This window comes from Mercenaria mercenaria, chromosome 18 (assembly GCF_021730395.1).
Source record: "Mercenaria mercenaria strain notata chromosome 18, MADL_Memer_1, whole genome shotgun sequence".
Classification (NCBI taxonomy): Eukaryota; Metazoa; Mollusca; class Bivalvia; order Venerida; family Veneridae; genus Mercenaria; species Mercenaria mercenaria.
The window spans coordinates 62,988,848-63,007,205 of record NC_069378.1 but is presented as its reverse complement, the minus strand read 5'-3'; the positions used below and the strand labels follow the sequence as shown (position 1 = coordinate 63,007,205).

General features: G+C 40.3%; 1 protein-coding gene across 2 annotated transcripts in view; it reads left to right on the top strand.

Annotated features, from left to right (window-relative positions):
- LOC123538456 (cyclin-Y-like protein 1) overlaps positions 1 to 18,358 on the top strand; it is a 35,954-nt gene that overhangs the window by 9,038 nt on the left and 8,558 nt on the right. The window contains exons 5-6 of one of the 2 annotated variants that reach the window (XM_053530427.1): positions 1,283 to 1,402; positions 11,183 to 11,349. In XM_053530427.1, coding sequence (XP_053386402.1) covers positions 1,283 to 1,402; positions 11,183 to 11,349 — 287 coding nt within the window. Of the gene's footprint in view, positions 1 to 1,089; positions 1,210 to 1,282; positions 1,403 to 11,182; positions 11,350 to 18,358 lie in introns of both variants that reach the window. The other variant, XM_053530426.1, reaches the window with a different exon arrangement.

Below are 18,358 nucleotides of genomic sequence, written 5' to 3'. Positions count from 1 at the left end.
GTTTCGTCTAGCATCAATAACCCTTACTAGAATGACTTGATACTAATGCAGATGTAACCTGTGACCATTCCTCATCTTCAGACATCACATGACCTCAGTTTGACCTTGACCTCATTTTGGACTTAGGTTGCTTTATATGGGCCATCTCTTGGTTAACCAAATGGGACTGTTTCGTCTAGCATCAATACCCCTTACAAGAATGAATTGATAGTAATACAGATGTAAACTGTGACCATTCCTCATCTTCAAACATCACCTGACCTCAGTTTGACCTTGACCTTGTTTTGGACTTAGATGCAAAATCTATCGACAAGGCTGCCACTGGGGGCACCAAGCATTTATTGACCGCAGCTCCTTGTTTGTTACTATTCTATATACATAGTCTTAATATGCAATCTTTTGCGCGCCTATTCTCCTGAACCCATGCACAAAAGTTAATGAAACTTCACACAAGTGATCAGTACCAACCTTGTGCAAGTTCTTTCAAAACAAAATTCTGCAGAGTTATGGGACTTTGTTTTTTTTGTTACTGTACTATATACATAGAGTTTATATTACAAACAGTCAACATAGTTATGCATTCTTATGTGCGTCAGATTGCAATGTACTGTATCAGTGCATGCGGGGGATACATTCATCACCTTCAGTGATAGCTCTAGTTTAATTTCAATGCTTACATTTAAGTTACTAGTAAGGTGTAAAAAAATTGTTTGTTTCCGGTATCCCGACCTACCCTAAATTTTTGGCCCAACCCTAAATGTTTGTATGGCCTTGGAGAATATTTTTTTCAACTTTTTAACAAAAAGTTGCAAAACTGCACGTTTTATGCTTTAAACATGGTCAGTGAAATAGAAATCAACTTACTGATGCTCTAAAGGCATAACCCCCTTATTTGGATTCATTTTTTGACACAAAAATAATTTCCAAAAAGTCTGACTTAATAAAAGAAACAATCAAAAAAAAAACTTACCACCCTACCTACCCTAATTTTTTTTTGAGCATGTTACTGGAAACAAAGAATTGTTTTTAGGCCTAACAATCATCAACATGTTGTTGGTATACTGTAACATTTTAAATGGGTTTTTTCAGCGGGAGCCAGTATCAGAGGATTATGATAAACGTGATCCAGAACACAGGGTTATATATAGATTTGTACGAAACTTGTTTAACGCTGCCCAGCTTACGGCCGAATGTGCAATAGTTACCTTGGTAAGTTATCATAAAGTTACATGTAACAGTCGTTCTTACAGTAGAATATAATGTTTCGAATGGGTTTTTTCAGCGGGAGCCATTATCGGAAGATTACGATATATGTGATCCGGAACACAGGGTTATATATAGATTTGTACAACGCTTGTTTAAAGATGCCCAGCTTACAGCTGAATGTGCAATAGTTACGTTGGTAAGTGATCCGGAAGCCAGGCTTATGTATAGCTTTGCATGAAACGTGTGGAACGCTGCACAGCTTATGGCCAGATGTTCTTTCATAGTTATCTTGGAGAGCTAGTTAGTTATTCGGATCGCAATTTTTGTTATCTAAAGTGCAATGTTGGTTTGCTTATAGTTAAAAATTTAAGTTGCTATCTTGTAACTTATCAAGAACACAGATTTATATACAGATTTGTACAAACCATGTTAACAGTGCCTGGGTCATTGCTGAAAATTTTAGTACATGTAGTTACCATCTAATCTATCCAAGTTGTTGATCAATTTTGGCAAATTCCATTGAAAACATACAATAGTAAGCAGAAATCATTGGTAAAAATTAACTTTGGTCGTATAAAATAAGTTAAAAATAGTTCTTTTATAGATATTACTAGTTTTGATGACTGTTTAAGCTCACCTAATCATTTAATGCCCATGGTGAGCCATTAGGATTGTTAAATGTTCGTCACTCAACTGTCTGCAGGGCTTTTCATCAGGAAATTGGGAAGAGGCCTTTGCCTTTCAAATTGGGATATTTATGCACAATAATTTGCCATTTTGGGATAATCAACCGGAAGTAAATAACGAAAGACAAATTAAATTTATCTCCCCCTGAAACATGGACTAAAATCCAGGCCCATGGCACATAACAGATAAGACTAGTAACATGTCACACGTGGTTCTGTGTGCTGTTGGGCTATAATGTGACAAAAAATCGATACCAGACAAACGCTTCCTATAGAAATACTAAAATGTAAATAAAATCTTAACCATCTGTTGGCATGATTTTGGGAAATATCTCTGCCACAGTTGGGAAAAAATAGTATACTTTTGGATGAAAAGCCCTGGTCTGCCGTTCGTCCTGAGTTGGAATTCCTTTTAAGACCCACCACAATCTAGTGACCTACTTTTTCCTCCCACATGAACTTCAGGAAAATCATTCTGATAATACTTGTATAATACAGCGGTACTACAAGATGACAGGTGGGCAATTGACCAGTCACCAAATGTCCCATTGCTCCGAAACTCAATACTTAATACATCAAAAAAATACAGTGTTCATTTGAATGCTAACATATCAAACGCATTGTTCACATTGTCTTGGCATAATATATGTCACAGTGTTCATTTGAATGCTAACATATCAAACGCATTGTTCACATTGTCTTGGCATAATATATGTCACTGTCAGTTTGTAACTAAAAACTTGTACTTCTCAGTTTTTTTCTTTCAAATCCTATATAATTAAACATCATGAACATACAAAAGAATACAGTTAGTCTGTGGCACCTCTTTAAAGAATATCTCCTCTACAAGCCAATCTCAACCAAACTTCACAAGAATGTTCCTTCAGTGGTCCTCTTAAATTCTTTCAAATCTTTGTCATCCAGGCAAAATTTTGGTTGCCATGACAGCCACAAGGAAAAGCTTAAAAAATCACAGATAGCCCGATTTCAGAATAATTTTATATCAGTGCTCCTTTAGAGACCACCTACCAAGTTCCCTTAAGCCATGTTTATTTGTTAAGAAGCATGGCTGCCAGGGGCGGGGCTAGTTTTCTTGGTTAAATGGCCTTTTGTCTTCTCTGAAACCACTGGCCCAGCTTTAAAATAATTTGACAGCAATGTTCCCTAGGTGACCCTCTATTGAGTCTACCAAAAATCATTTAAGCCAACTGTAATACTCTGGTGAGTGATTTAGGGCCATGATGGGTCTTTTGGATTTATCTGGCACTTACATTCGCAACCCTAATTTTTGGACAGTTACAGTCATTTATAGAAAGATTTACTAGATTTGCCAGAAAGCTTGTATGCGTCATATATTGCTAAAGAACTTTTGAAAAACATAATTCGAAAATACATAATGTACATGCTTAGTACTCGCTCACTGTAAGGTTGTGTATAAAATTTAATACTAGGATAGGTGAGTATAGCAGGACCTGGTGTTGGTTTACAAGCTCTGTCATGTGCTTTATCACTTGAGCCGTACCATGGGAAAACCAACATAGTGGCTTTGCAACCAGCAAGGATCCAGACCAGCCTGCACGTCCGCGCAGTCTGGTCAGGATCCATGCTGTTCGCTTTCAAAGCCTATTTCAATCAGAGAAACCGTTAGTGAACAGCATGGATCCTGACCAGACTGCGCGGATGCGCAGGCTGGTCTGGATCCATGCTGGTCACAAAGCCACTATGTTGGTTTTCCCATGGCGCGGCTCACTTCTGTATTCCTTCCTAACTTTGATTTAAAATGCACTTTTAATTTAAATTATGATTCTGTTGGACATGCTTATAATGGATGGTATTGAAGATATTAAATTTTATAAAAGCTTATTAAAATGTTTGTATATGTTTTCTCTTTGAAATGCATCAAAAGGTACCAAATGAGACATTACAACAACAACAAAAAAGCTCTTGGGGAAGGCCCCCCACACCCCCTCCAGCAGGAGGGAACATGATGGGGACCCCCTGCCTCAATCTACCTTCCACTGCTGCCGACACCTCAAAACATTCCTGGCAATATGTCTCAGATTTTCTAGCGAGAACCCAACAGTGTTAATAAAGATTTGTATGACACATGTTTTACAGTGCTTTACATATGGCTGAATGTTAAAAGTTGTTACCTTATAAGCTATACACAGTGCTGTGTATAAATTTGTACAAAACATGTTTTAATGGTTCCATGCTTATGGCTGAAAGTTAATGTAGTTGTCATGTCAGTTACTTGGACTACAGGTTTATATATAGATTTGTATAAGAATTGTTTTACAGTGAAAAAAAGGTAAAGTTTCTTGTTTAACATGGGTAGTGGAGGGATGTCCCTACCTGGAATAGATGGAACAACTTATTTCCAGCCAAGTGAATGGCAGACATCATATTTCCCTCCCCAGCATACATTCTAGGTTGACACTGCAGGCAATAGTACCAATTTACCAATTTAAGTAAATCACCCAGCACTGAACTCTAGTTTGGATATCAGCCATGACTGGGAATCCCTAGTACACTTCTTTGCTTATAGCTGAAAGTTAAGTGGTTACCTGTAAAGTTTTTAAGAATAAGGGGTCATATATGGGCTGTTCATTTTTAGAAAATCTGCATTAGTGACATGATAGAATTGTCTGGTCTGTAACTCAACAATGCATAAAGGGATTTTGATATCACTTGGAACAAATGTACCCCATAATAAGAACACTTGCAACACCCAGAATCAAAGGTCAAGGTCACACTTGAATTCTTGTCTGGTCTGTAACTCAGCAATACGTGAAGGGATTTTGGTATCACTTGGCACAATATTATTGTACCCCATAATAAGACAACATGTCTTACACAACAACCAGACCTCTAGCTCAAACTCACAGGTCAAAGTCAGACTTGAAGGTCAAAAGTAAACATTGATCTTTTAGTGTCCAGTCTGTAAAATATTTAAATATAAGTGTATGTGTCATGTTAAGCCAATTAAAAAGATTTGTTAGTGTGTTTTCTTCAGAATTACTTTCCTTAAATTTGATGATTTCTTACATTTTTAGCTCACCTGAGCAATGCTCAGGTGAGTTTTTCTGATCGCTCGATGTCCGGCGTCTGTCGTCCGTCGTCTGTCGTCTGTCAACATTTAGCTTGTGTATGCGATAGAGGCTGTATTTTTCAATTAATCTTCATGAATATTGGTCAGAATGATAGCCTTGATGAAATCTAGGCCGAGTTCGAAAATGGGTCATCTCGGGTCAAAAACTAGGTCACTAGGTCAAATCAAAGAAAAACCTTGTGTATGCGATAGAGGCTGTATTTTTCAATTAATCTTCATGATTATTGGTCAGAATGATAACCTTGATGAAATCTAGGCCGAGTTCGAAAATGGGTCATCTCGGGTCAAAAACTAGGTCACTAGGTCAAATCAAGGAAAAACCTTGTGTATGCGATAGAGGCTGTATTTTTCAATTGATCTTCATGAATATTGGTCAGAATGATTGCCTTAATGAAATCTAGGCCAAGTTCGAAAATGGGTCATCTCGGTTCAAAAACTAGGTCACTAGGTCAAATCAAAGAAAAACCTTGTGTATGCGATAGAGGCGGTATTTTTCAATTGATCTTCAGAATTACTTTCCTTAAATTTGATGATTTCTTACATTTTTAGCTCACCTGAGCAATGCTCAGGTGAGTTTTTCTGATCGCTCGATGTCCGGCGTCTGTCGTCCGTCGTCTGTCGTCTGTCAACATTTAGCTTGTGTATGCGATAGAGGCTGTATTTTTCAATTAATCTTCATGAATATTGGTCAGAATGATAGCCTTGATGAAATCTAGGCCGAGTTCGAAAATGGGTCATCTCGGGTCAAAAACTAGGTCACTAGGTCAAATCAAAGAAAAACCTTGTGTATGCGATAGAGGCTGTATTTTTCAATTAATCTTCATGATTATTGGTCAGAATGATAACCTTGATGAAATCTAGGCCGAGTTCGAAAATGGGTCATCTCGGGTCAAAAACTAGGTCACTAGGTCAAATCAAGGAAAAACCTTGTGTATGCGATAGAGGCTGTATTTTTCAATTGATCTTCATGAATATTGGTCAGAATGATTGCCTTGATGAAATCTAGGCCAAGTTCGAAAATGGGTCATCTCGGTTCAAAAACTAGGTCACTAGGTCAAATCAAAGAAAAACCTTGTGTATGCGATAGAGGCGGTATTTTTCAATTAATCTTCATGAATATTGGTCAGAATGATAACCTTGATGAAATCTGGGCCGAGTTCGAAAATGGGTCATCTCGGGTCAAAAACTAGGTCACTAGGTCAAATCAAAGAAAAACCTTGTGTATGCGATAGAGGCTGTATTTTTCAATTGATCTTCATGAATATTGGTCAGAATGATTATCTTGATGAAATCTAGGCCGAGTTCGAAAATGGGTCATCTGGGGTCAAAAACTAGGTCACTAGGTCAAATCAAGGAAAAACCTTGTGTATGCGATAGAGGCTGTATTTTTCAATTGATCTTCATGAATTTTGGTCATAATGATTACCTTGATGAAATTTAGACCAATTTCGAAAATGGGTCATCTCGGGTCAAAAACTAGGTCACTAGGTCAAATCAAAGAAAAACCTTGTGTATGCAATAGAGGCTGTATTTTTCAACTGATCTTCATGATATTTAGCCAGAATGATAACCTTGATAAAATCTAGGCCGAGTTCGAAAATGGGTCATCTGGGGTCAAAAACTAGGTCATTAGGTCAAATCGAAGAAAAACATTGTGTATGCAGTAGAGGATGTATTTTTCAATTGATCTTCATGAAATTTGGTCAGAGTGATTGCCTTGATGAAATCTAGGTCGAGTTTGAATATGGGTTATCTGAGGTCAAAAACTAGGTCACTAGGTCAAATTAAAGAAAAATCTTGTATATGCGATAGAGACTGTTTTTTTTTTCAAATGATTTTTATGGAATTTGGTCAGGATGATTGCCTTAATGAAATCTAGGTCGAATTCGAATATGGGTCATCTGAGGTCAAAAACAGGTCACTTGGTCAAATCAAAGAAAAAACTTGTGTATGTGATAGAGGCTGTATTTTTCAATTGATCTTCATGAATTTTGGTCAGAATGATTGCCTTGATAAAATCTAGGTCGAGTTTGAACATGGGTTATCTAGGGTCAAAAACTAGCTCATATCTAAGAAAATGCTTGTTTTATCACAAGAAACCAATTTTTTGGTTCAATCTTAATGAAAATTGGTCAGAATATTTATTTCCATGAAGTCACAAGGTCAAACATGTTTTACACTGTTATGGTGTGTTTCTTAGGTGAGCGACCTAGGGCCATCTTGGCCCTCTTGTTCTCATATTTTCCCACCAACTTCAAAATTGAATATAATTGAAATTGAATACTTTTTCTATACCCCAACAGAACAAAGTTTGGGAAGGGGTATATAGGAATGAGCTTGTCGGTCAGTCTGTCATCTGTTGGTTTCCATGGTTTCTGGAAAAAAACTTGAGAAAGGCTTGACAGATTTAAATGATTTTTATTACACAGGTGTAAAATCGGGTGTAACATCAGAAAATACTGGTCAAATTCGACTTGTAGGTCAATACTACACAATGACCCTGTACTGTTAAACGGTTTCTGGATGAAGACTGGTCAAAGATCATAAATTTTGGTACACAGGTGTAATATCATGAAATACAGGTCAGGTTGGACTTTGAGGTCAGTAGGTCAAAGGTCAAGGTCATGATGACCCTAAACAGTTTAAACGGTTTCCGGATGATAACGAGAATGCTTGGGCCTAGGATCATAAAAAAATTGGTAGGCATGTTGATCATGACCAGCAGATGACCCTTATAGACTGAAGTCAGTTTATCACAGGTGAAGGTCACAGTGACCCGGAACATTTAAACAGTTTTCGGATGATAACTTCATAACGTTTTGGCCTAGGATCATGAAACCTAATAGGAAGGTTGGTCTTGATCAGCAGATGACTGCTATTGATCTTGAGTTCAAAAGGTCAAATGTCAGAGTGTCCAGGAATATTTAAACCATTTCCAGACAATAACTTGAAAACTCTTGGGCTGAGGATCATGAAACTTCATAGGGAGGTTGATCATGACCAGCAGATGAACCCTCTTGATTTTGAGGTCAGAAGGTCAAGCAAATTCGGCTTTGACATTGGCTTAGTTCTGTGACGAGGCTGTATTGTGGGGGGTATAATTCGTTACTCTTATGACAACTCTAGTTCATATTTATAGATGATATGATCAGTCAAGAACTGTTGAGTATTATATATGCACATTTTGTTTTAAATGTTGTGTTATAGCATATTGTATATATAGTACAATATTGTTTATACATTATTGACAGATATCAGATCATTATGTTATACAGTAAGTTTAACAGAGAAAATTAGGTGCCTTCCAGTAATAGACTTTGTATTGCATGACAAAATAAATGCTTGTTTTTGTTGTCATGGCAACTGAAACACACATGCACTTTGAGAATAAAGAGGTGTATACATAAAAGGGCCGTGATGAAACCAAAAATACATGGTTAAGTTTTTATGCCCCCGGCATCTACTGATGCGGGAGGCATATAGTGATTGTCCTGTCCGTCCGTCCGTAAAAGGTTAACCAAATGGGACCGTTTCGTATAGCATCAATACCCCTTACTAGAATGACTTGATACTAATGCAAATGTAACCTGTGACCATTCCGCATCTTCAAACATCACCTGACCTCAGTTTGACCTTGACCTCGTTTTGGACTTGGGTTGCTTTATATGGGCCATCTCTTGGTTAACCAAATGGGACCGTTTCGTCTAGCATCAATACCCCTTACTAGAATGAATTTATACTAATGCAAATGTAACCTGTGAACATTCCTCATCTTCAAACATCACCTGACCTCCGTTTGACCTTGACCTCGTTTTGGACTTAGGTGCAAAATCTATCGACAAGAATGCCACCGGGGGCATCAAGCGTTTATTGAACGCAGCTCCTTGTTTATCAATAAAATCATTAAAAATTGTTTCTAGATATTCCAATATATGATGTTTAGTGAGTGATACACATGATTTGAGCCATGCCATGAGAAAACCAACATAGTGCATTTGCGACCAGCATGGATCCAGACCAGCCTGCGCATTCACGCAGTCTGGTCAGGATCCATGCTGTTTCCTTTCAAACCCTATTGCACCGAGAGTAACCATTAGCGAACATCATGGATCCTGACCAGGCTGCGCAGATGCGCAGGCTGGTCTGGATCCATGCTGGTCGCATAGCCGCTATGTTGGTTTTCTCATGGCATGGCTCATTTGTCACATAAATGAAAAATACATGCTATGTACGAAAACCTTATACTGCTTTCATGATTTTCTTAACATTGCCTCTCTAAACATCTTCAGTGACTTACTTAAAAGCATTTTAAGTTTGTAAATTTTGAAGATAATTTCTTAAAATTTTGAGATTTGAAAGGTAAAAGAATGCCCTTCATAAATTTTTTTTGTTGCCTCAATTTTTTTTTCAATTTTTTTTTGTCTCTTATACATATTTTGTCATAGAACAGCCCATATCAATCGATACAGAACCTGGTTTTACAGTGCAAAGTTTTAATAAATTTCTTGTAAGTTACCAAAACAAACAGCTTTGTAATATAGGTTTGTACAAAACTGTTAAAACATGTTTAATACTGCCTTGCTTATAGCAGAACGTTTTAGTAAATTCCTTGTAAGTTATCCAAAAAACATGTTATGTAGATTTGTATGAAACATGTTTAATGGTACAGGTCTTGCTTATGGCTGAACGTTTTTGTAGTTACCTTATAAGTTATTGAGAACACCGAGTTATATGTATATATATATGAGCCGTACCATGAGAAAACCAGCATAGTGGCTTTGCGACCAGCATTGATCCAGACCAGCCTGCGCATCCGCGCAGTCTGGTCAGGATCCATGCTATTCGCTAACAGTTTCTTTAATTACAATAGGCTTTGAAAGCAAACAGCATGGATCCTGACCAGACTGTGCGGATGCGCAGGCTGGTCTGGATCCATGCTGGTCGCAAACCCACTATGTTGGTTTTGTCATGGCGCGGCTCATTTGTATATATATAGAGAGAGAGAGAGATTTGTATTAGACTTGTTTTCACACTGGCCAGTGTAATCCAACATATGCAATAGTTAGATATATAAGTTATAGGTCTGGTATCACTAATATACTAAAATGAGAACAAGGGAAAGGAGAGCTTTTATCAAAATATGTAGATTTATTTTGTGTAAATAGATATTTCATAGCTTAATTGGTACACCTACTACTGAAAAGAGTTGAATATTTCTGAAATTTAACCTTTAGCCTCGTGGTTGCAAGTGATTCAGCTTTTACAACCAGTGCATACCAAGATCAGCCTGCACTGTTTGCTATTCTGTCAGTAAATTTTCAGTGAATACCCTTTCGAATAATAAAGGGTATTGCCCAGATTGAATGATGGACCAGTCCATTTCAGAAATTTAGCAGGCTAAAGGTTAAATATGTGTTTAGTTGGTACACATCTTATGGACCATGCTGCTGAATACCATATATACAAAATGTATATAATATTTAGCTATTGAGATAAAAATTTAGTACAACAAAATCCAAAAATGGAAAATATATAACTCTGTTGAAATTCAGTTCAATTTATACCTGATGGCAGTGCCTGCTGTAACGATAAGGGGAGGCAACATTGTTTTGTATTTTGATTTGTGATGAGACCTCCATACAGGTACTTTTTATTTGGTAGTGGTTAGCCTACATATCATTTCTAATAATTATGTTCTTTGAAAATCTCACATATCAGTTGTATTTAAGCATCACCGTTTCTGCGGAAACTTGGTAAATAAACTTAAACTTCAATGTCCGAGTCACTCAAACCATGGATTGTTGGTCAATGTCCGAGTTGTTGGTCAGTGTCCGAGTGACTCGAAACCATGGATTTTTGGTTAATGTCAGAGTAACTCAGAAGTCAAAACCATGGATTGTTTGTCATTATCCAAGTCACTCGAAACTGTGGATTGTTGGTCAATGTTCAGGTTACTCAAAATGATGGATTGTTAGTTAATATCTGAGTCTCTCGAAACCATGGATTGTTTGTCAACGTCCGAGTCACTCGAAACAATTGATTGTCGGTCAATCTCCAAGTCACTCAAAACCATGGATAACTTGCAATTTTTGCTCATCACCTTGAGTCCTTGTGTGATGAGTGTTTTACTTTATAATTTTCAGATAATGAATTTTATTACATTTTCTGTTTTTTTCAGGTGTATTTAGAAAGACTGTTAACGTATGGAGAGATAGATATAGCCCCTTGTAATTGGAAGAGAATAGTGCTCGGTGCGATATTACTGGCATCTAAAGTATGGGATGACCAGGCAGTTTGGAATGTAGATTATTGCCAGATTCTTAGAGATACAGCAGTGGAAGATATGTAAGTTTTAAGGCCTGATTTTCATGTGAGTACCCGCTGCTAATCTTACGAAAAAACCCTGATTGTTATATGAACATGTGGTGATTGTGGTACAGATAGGCTCTAATTACCAAATGAATATGACCATTGTAGAATACACCATGATTTTTATACGCCCAAAGGGACATTTTATGTTATACCCCCTGGTGTCCGTCGGTCCATCCATTAGCAATTTCGTGTCAGCTCTGTAACTCTTGAACCCCTTGAAGGATTTCAAAGAAACTTGACAGAAATGTTCACCACACCAAGACTATGTGCAAAGCACATGTTTTTGAATGACTCGCTTCAATGTCAAGGTCACACTTAGGGGTCAAAGGTCATATCAGTTTGTTTTGTGTCTGCTCTGTAACTCCTGAACTGTTTGAAGTATTTCAAAGGAACTTGGCACAAATGTTCACCACACCAAGACGACTTGCAGAGAGCATGTTTCGGATGACTCATACAAGGTCAAGGTCACACTTGGGGTCAAAGGTCATATATGACTTTGCTTTATGTATATTGCTCTGCATTGCAGTGCTCTTGTTTTTATTAGCTCACCTGAGCACAAAGTGCTGAAAGGTGAGCTTTTGTGATCGCCCTGTCGGCGTCATTGTCGGCATCAACAATTTGACTGTTAACACTCTAGAGGTCACAAATTTGAGCCAATCTTAATGAAACTTGGTCAGAATGTTACCCTCAATGAAATCTAAGATGAGTTCGATATTGGGTCATCTTGGGTCAAAACCTAGGTCACCAGGTCAAATCAAAGGAAAAGCTTGTTAACACTCTAGAGGTCACAATTTTTGTCCAATCTTATACAGACTTGGTCAGAATGTTACCCTCAATAAAATCTTGGACGAGTTCGATATTGGGTCATCTGGGGTTAAAAGCTAGGTCACCAGGTCAAATCAGAGGAAAAGCTTGTTAACACTCTAGAGGATACATTTTTGGCCTGATCTTAATGAAACTGGGTCAGAATGTAACCCTCAATAAAATCTTGGACGAGTTCGATATTGAAACTAGGTCAGAATGTTAATCTTGATGATCTATAGTCAAATTCAAATTGTCAGGTGGATCAAACTGGTCCAGGTCAAATCAGGAAAAGCTTGTAACACTCTAGAGAACTTATGACTGTTCACATGAATTGGTCAGAATGGTATCTTGATGATTTCAGGTCCAGTTGAATTGGTCATGTGGGTCAAAAATAGTCACTAGGTCAATCAGGAAGTGTAACACTCTAGAGGATACATTTTTGGCCTGATTTAATGAACTGGGTCAGATGTAACCCTCAAAAATCTGACGGTCGAATTGAAACTTGGTCAGAATGTTAATTGGTTAAGATCATTAACTGGGTCATGGATCAAACTAGTCAAGGTCAAATCAAGAAGTTGTAACCTCTAGAGGCACATTTGACGTATTACATGAACTTCAGAATGGTATCTTGATGATTTCAAGTCAGTTGAATCGGGTCATGTCGTCAAATAGTCATGGTCAAATTAAAAGAAAAGCTAGTTTACACTTTAGAGGCCACATTTATACCATATCTTAATGAAACTTGGTCAGAATGTTAATCTTGATGGTCTTTAGGTCAATAGGTCAGGTGAGCGATACAGGGCCTTCATGGACCTCTTGTTTTGGCAGATCCCTTTTTTGTTCACTTAAACAAAATTTTAATGCCCCTCTTCGAAGAAGGAGGGGTATATTGTTTTGCAGATGTCGGTATGTCTGTCTGTCAGTCGGTATGTAGACCAATCAGTTTCCAGATGATAACTCAAGAATGCTTGGGCCTAGGATCATGAAAGTTGATAGGGAGATTGGTCATAACCAGCAGATGACCCCTAATGATTTTGAGGTCAGTAGGTCTAAGGTCAAGGTCACAGTGACCTAGAACAGTTAAATGGTTTCCGGATGATAACTCAAGAACGCTTTAGCAATTGACAGGAAGGTTGGTCATGACCAGCAGATGACCCCTATTGATTGTAAGATCAATAGGTCAAAGGTCAAGGTCACAGTGACACACAAGTGTTAAACGGTTTCTGGATGATAACTCAAGAATGCTTTGGCCTAGAATCATGAATATTGACAGGGAGATTGGTCATGTCCAGCACATGTGCCCTATGGATTTTAAGTTCAGTAGGTCAGAGGTTAAGGTCCCAGCAAACCTGAACAGTTAAACAGTTTCTGAATGATAACTCAAGAACGCTTGGGCCTATGATCATGAAACTTAATAGGGAGGTTGATCATGACCAGCAGATGACTTCTATTTAATTTAAGGTCAGTAGGTCAGAGGTCAAGGTCACATTTACCCAGAACAGTAAAACTTTTGTATACAACGACCAAATTATTTCTGTTCCTTGTGCAATTACTGAATGCATCAAGGGGGCATTTCATGTTCTACGAGCTCTTGTTTTGAATTACTTCCCTTTTATATTACTATAAATACCTAGCTTATTTTGAAACTTTTTTATTATTGGCTGTAGGGAAAAACCGAGACCACTTTTCTGTGGTACAACATGGATGGTACCTCCATTTTTAGGTGTATTTTGACATTCCTGTAGCTAGTAAGGATTTTTTTTTGTGAACTTAGAGGTTTTTTGGGAAGTTTTCCCTTTGTTGTTCCTGTCCTTTGGGCTTCAACAGTCAAGTTTTTTTTCCCCCATCCTCTGGTGTAACCCTTAGGGGGTATATTGCCCCGCTTGGCAGAGCTCTTGTTATCATATGGATATGCCCTGATAATGTTACAAATAAGGCCTGAGTGTTATATGAATATGCCTTGATTATCATTTGAGTAAAAAAAAAACATGATCTGATTTATATTGCTGCAACCTAGTAGTCAATAAAGTGCTTTGATTCAGGCTTCTGTGGCCTAGTTGTCAAGCTTGACAAAATGTTCTGATTCTTGCTGCTGCAGTCTAGTGGTCAAGCTCAGTAAGGCTGCTGCAGTCTAGTGGTCAAGTTCAGTAAGGCTGCTGCAGTCTAGTGGTCAAGTTCATTAAGGCTGCTGCAGTCTAGCGGTCAAGCTCAGTAAGGCTGCTGCAGTTTAGTGGTCAAGCTCAGTAAGACTGCTGCAGTCTAGTGGTCAAGTTCAGTAAGGCTGCTGCTGTGTAGTGGTCAAGTTCAGTAAGGCTGCTGCAGTCTAGTGGTCAAGCTCAGTAATGCTGCTGCAGTGGTCAAGTTCAGTAAGGCTGCTGCAGTCTAGTGGTCAAGCTCAGTAAGGCTGCTGCAGTCTAGTGTGTCAAGCTGCAGTAGGCTGTGCTGCGTCTTAGTGGTCAAGCTCAATAAGGCTGCTGCAGTCTAGTGGTCAAGCTCAGTAAGGCTGCTGCAGTCTAGTGGTCAAGCTCAGTAAGGCTGCTGCAGTCTAGTGGTCAAGCTCAGTAAGGCTGCTGCAGTCTAGTGGTCAAGTTCAGTAAGGCTGCTGCATTCTAGTGGTCAAGCTCAATAAGGCTGCTGCAGTCTTGTGGTCAAGCTCAGTAAGGTTGCTGCAGTCTAGTGGTCAAGCTCAGTAAGGCTGCTGCAATCTAGTGGTCAAGTTCAGTAAGGCTGCTGCAGTCTAGTGGTCAAGTTCAGTAAGGCTGCTGCAGTTAGTGGTCAAGTTCAGTAAGGCTGCTGCAGTCATGGTCTGGTGGGTCTATTGTATTCAGTAAGGCTGCTGCAGTCTAGTGGTCAAGCTCAGTAAGACTGCTGCAGTCTGGTGGTCAAGTTCAGTAAGGCTGCTGCAGTCTAGTGGTCAAGTTCAGTAAGGCTGCTGCAGTCTAGTGGTCAAGCTCAGTAAGGCTGCTGCAGTCTAGTGGTCAAGTTCAGTAAGGCTGCTGCAGTCTAGTGGTCAAGTTCAGTAAGGCTGCTGCAGTCTAGTGGTCAAGCTCAGTAAGGTTGCTGCAGTCCAGTGGTCAAGTTCAGTAAGGCTGCTGCAGTCTAGTGGTCAAGCTCAGTAAGGTTGCTGCAGTCCAGTGGTCAAGCTCAGTAAGACTGCTGCAGTCTAGTGGTCAAGTTCAGTAAGGCTGCTGCAGTCTAGTGGTCAAGTTCAGTAAGGCTGCTGCAGTCTTGTGGTCAAGCTCAGTAAGGTTGCTGCAGTCCAGTGGTCAAGCTCAGTAAGGCTGCTGCAGTCTAGTGGTCAAGCTAAGTAAGGCTGCTGCAGTCTAGTGGTCAAGTTCAGTAAGGCTGCTGCAGTCTAGTGGTCAAGTTCAGTAAGGCTGCTGCATTCTAGTGGTTAGAGGTGCTCATATTAAGCTGGCTGCTGCATCTGTGGTCAAGCTCAGTAAGGTTGCTGCAGTTAGTGGTTGAGCTCAGTAAGGCTGCTGCAGATCTAGTGGTCAAGTAGTTCAGGGTAAGTGGTGCTGCAGTCCAGTGGTCAAGTTCAGTAAGGTGCTGCAGTCCTAGTGGTCAACTCAGTAAGGCTGCTGCAGTCTAGTGGTCAAGTTCAGTTAGGCTGCTGCAAGTCTAGTGGGTCATCAGTTCAGTAAGGCTGCTGCAGTCTAGTGGTCAAGCTCAGTAAGGTTGCTGCAGTCCAGTGGTCAAGTTCAGTAAGGCTGCTGCAGTCTAGTGGTCAAGCTCAGTAAGGTTGCTGCAGTCCAGTGGTTGAGCTCAGTAAGACTGCTGCAGTCTAGTGGTCAAGTTCAGTAAGGCTGCTGCAGTCTGTGGTCAAGCTCATTAGGTTGCTGCAGTCAGTGGTCAAGCTCAGTAAGGTTGCTGCAGTCTAGTGGCTCTAAATCAGTAAGGCTGCTGCTGCTAGTACCAGTGGTGTCAAGTCAAGTTTAGGCTGCTGCAGTCTAGTGGTCAAGTTCTAGCGTTACAGGCTGCTGCAGTCCAGTGGTCAAGCTCAGTAAGGCTGCTGCAGTCCAGTGGTCAAGCTAGTAAGCTGCTGCAGTCATGTAAGCTAGTAAGGTGCTCTTAGTGGTCAAGCTCAGTAAGGCTGCTGCAGTCTAGTGGTCAAGTTCAGTAAGGCTGCTGCATTCTAGTGGTCAAGCTCAATAAGGCTGCTGCAGTCTTGTGGTCAAGCTCAGTAAGGTTGCTGCAGTCTAGTGGTCAAGCTCAGTAAGGCTGCTGCAATCTAGTGGTCAAGTTCAGTAAGGCTGCTGCAGTCTAGTGGTCAAGTTCAGTAAGGCTGCTGCAGTTTAGTGGTCAAGTTCAGTAAGGCTGCTGCAGTCTAGTGGTCAAGCTCAGTAAGGCTGCTGCAGTCAAGTGGTCAAGCTCAGTAAGGCTGCTGCAGTCCAGTGGTCAAGCTCAGTAAGAGCTGCAGTCTGGGCAGTCATTAAGCTGCTGCAGTGGTCAAGCTCAGTAAGGCTGCTGCAGTCTAGTGGTCAAGCTCAGTAAGGCTGCTGCAGTCTAGTGGTCAAGCTCAGTAAGGCTGCTGCAGTCTAGTGGTCAAGCTCAGTAAGGCTGCTGCAGTCTAGTGGTCAAGCTCAGTAAGGCTGCTGCAGTCTAGTGGTCAAGCTCAGTAAGGCTGCTGCAGTCTGGTGGTCAAGTTCAGTAAGGCTGCTGCAGTCTAGTGGTCAAGCTCAGTAAGGCTGCTGCAGTCAAGTGGTCAAGCTCAGTAAGGCTGCTGCAGTCAGTGGTCAAGTCAGTAAGGCTGCTGCAGTCTGTGGTCAAGTTCAGTAAGGCTGCTGCAGTCTAGTGGTCAAGCTCAGTAAGGCTGCTGCAGTCAGTGGTCAAGCTCAGTAAGGCTGCTGCAGTCGTGGTCAGTCAGTAAGCTGCTGCAGTCAGTGTCAAGCTCAGTAAGGCTGCTGCAGTCTGGTGGTCAAGTTCAGTAAGGCTGCTGCAGTCTAGTGGTCAAGCTCAGTAAGGCTGCTGCAGTCAAGTGGTCAAGCTCAGTAAGGCTGCTGCAGTCCAGTGGTCAAGCTCAGTAAGACTGCTGCAGTCCAGTGGTCAAGCTCAGTAAGGCTGCTGCAGTCTGGTGGTCAAGTTCATTAAGGCTGCTGCAGTCTGGTGGTCAAGTTCAGTAAGGCCGCTGCAGTCTGGTGGTCAAGCTCAGTAAGGCTGCTGCAGTCTAGTGGTCAAGCTAAGTAAGGCTGCTGCAGTCTAGTGGTCAAGTTCAGTAAGGCTGCTGCAGTCTGGTGGTCAAGTTCAGTAAGGCTGCTGCAGTCTGGTGGTCAAGCTCAGTAAGGCTGCTGCATTCTAGTGGTCAAGCTAAGTAAGGCTGCTGCAGTCTAGTGGTCAAGCTAAGTTATGCTACTGCAGTCTATTGGTCAAGCTCAATAAGGCTGCTGCAGTCTAGTGGTCAAGTTCAGTAAGGCTGCTGCAGTCTATTGGTCAAGCTCAGTAAGGCTGCTGCATTCTAGTGGTCATGCTCAGTAAAGTGGTCTGATTAATCCCAGCCATGAGTAGTGGGGGTTATAGGAATGGTCTCCGTTTTTCCTTCCATACATCCATCCGTCCATAACACTTTCGTGTCCGCTCCATATCTCCTAAACCCCTTAAAGGATTTTCATGAAACTTTGGTCAAATGATCACCTCATCAAAGCAATGTGCAGAACTCATGATTCAGCTATGTCAGATCAAGGTCAAGGTCACAACTCAAGGTCAAATGTTTTAGCCTTCCTTTTTGTGTCTGCACTGTATCTCCTAAACCCCTGAAATGAATTTTATAAAAGTTGGGTCAAATGATCACTTCATCAAGACAATTCCAGAACTCATGAGTCAGCCATGCTGGTTCAAGGTCAAGGTCACAACTTAAGGTCAAAAGTTTGAGCCTTCCATTTTGTGTCCGCTCTATATCTCCTAAACCCCTTGAAGGATTTTCATGAAACTTTGGTCAAATGATCACCTCATCAAGATGATGTGCAAAACTCATGAGTCAGCCATGTTGGCTCAAGGTCAAAGTTGCAACTCTCTGTCAAAGGTTTGAACCTTCCATTTTGTGTCCGCTTTATATCTTGTAATCCTCTTGAAAGATTCATATGAAACCTGGGTCAAATGATCACCTCATCAAGACAATGTGCAGAACCTATGAGGTCAAGGTCACAACTCAAGGTCCTTTTCATGTCCGCTATGTATC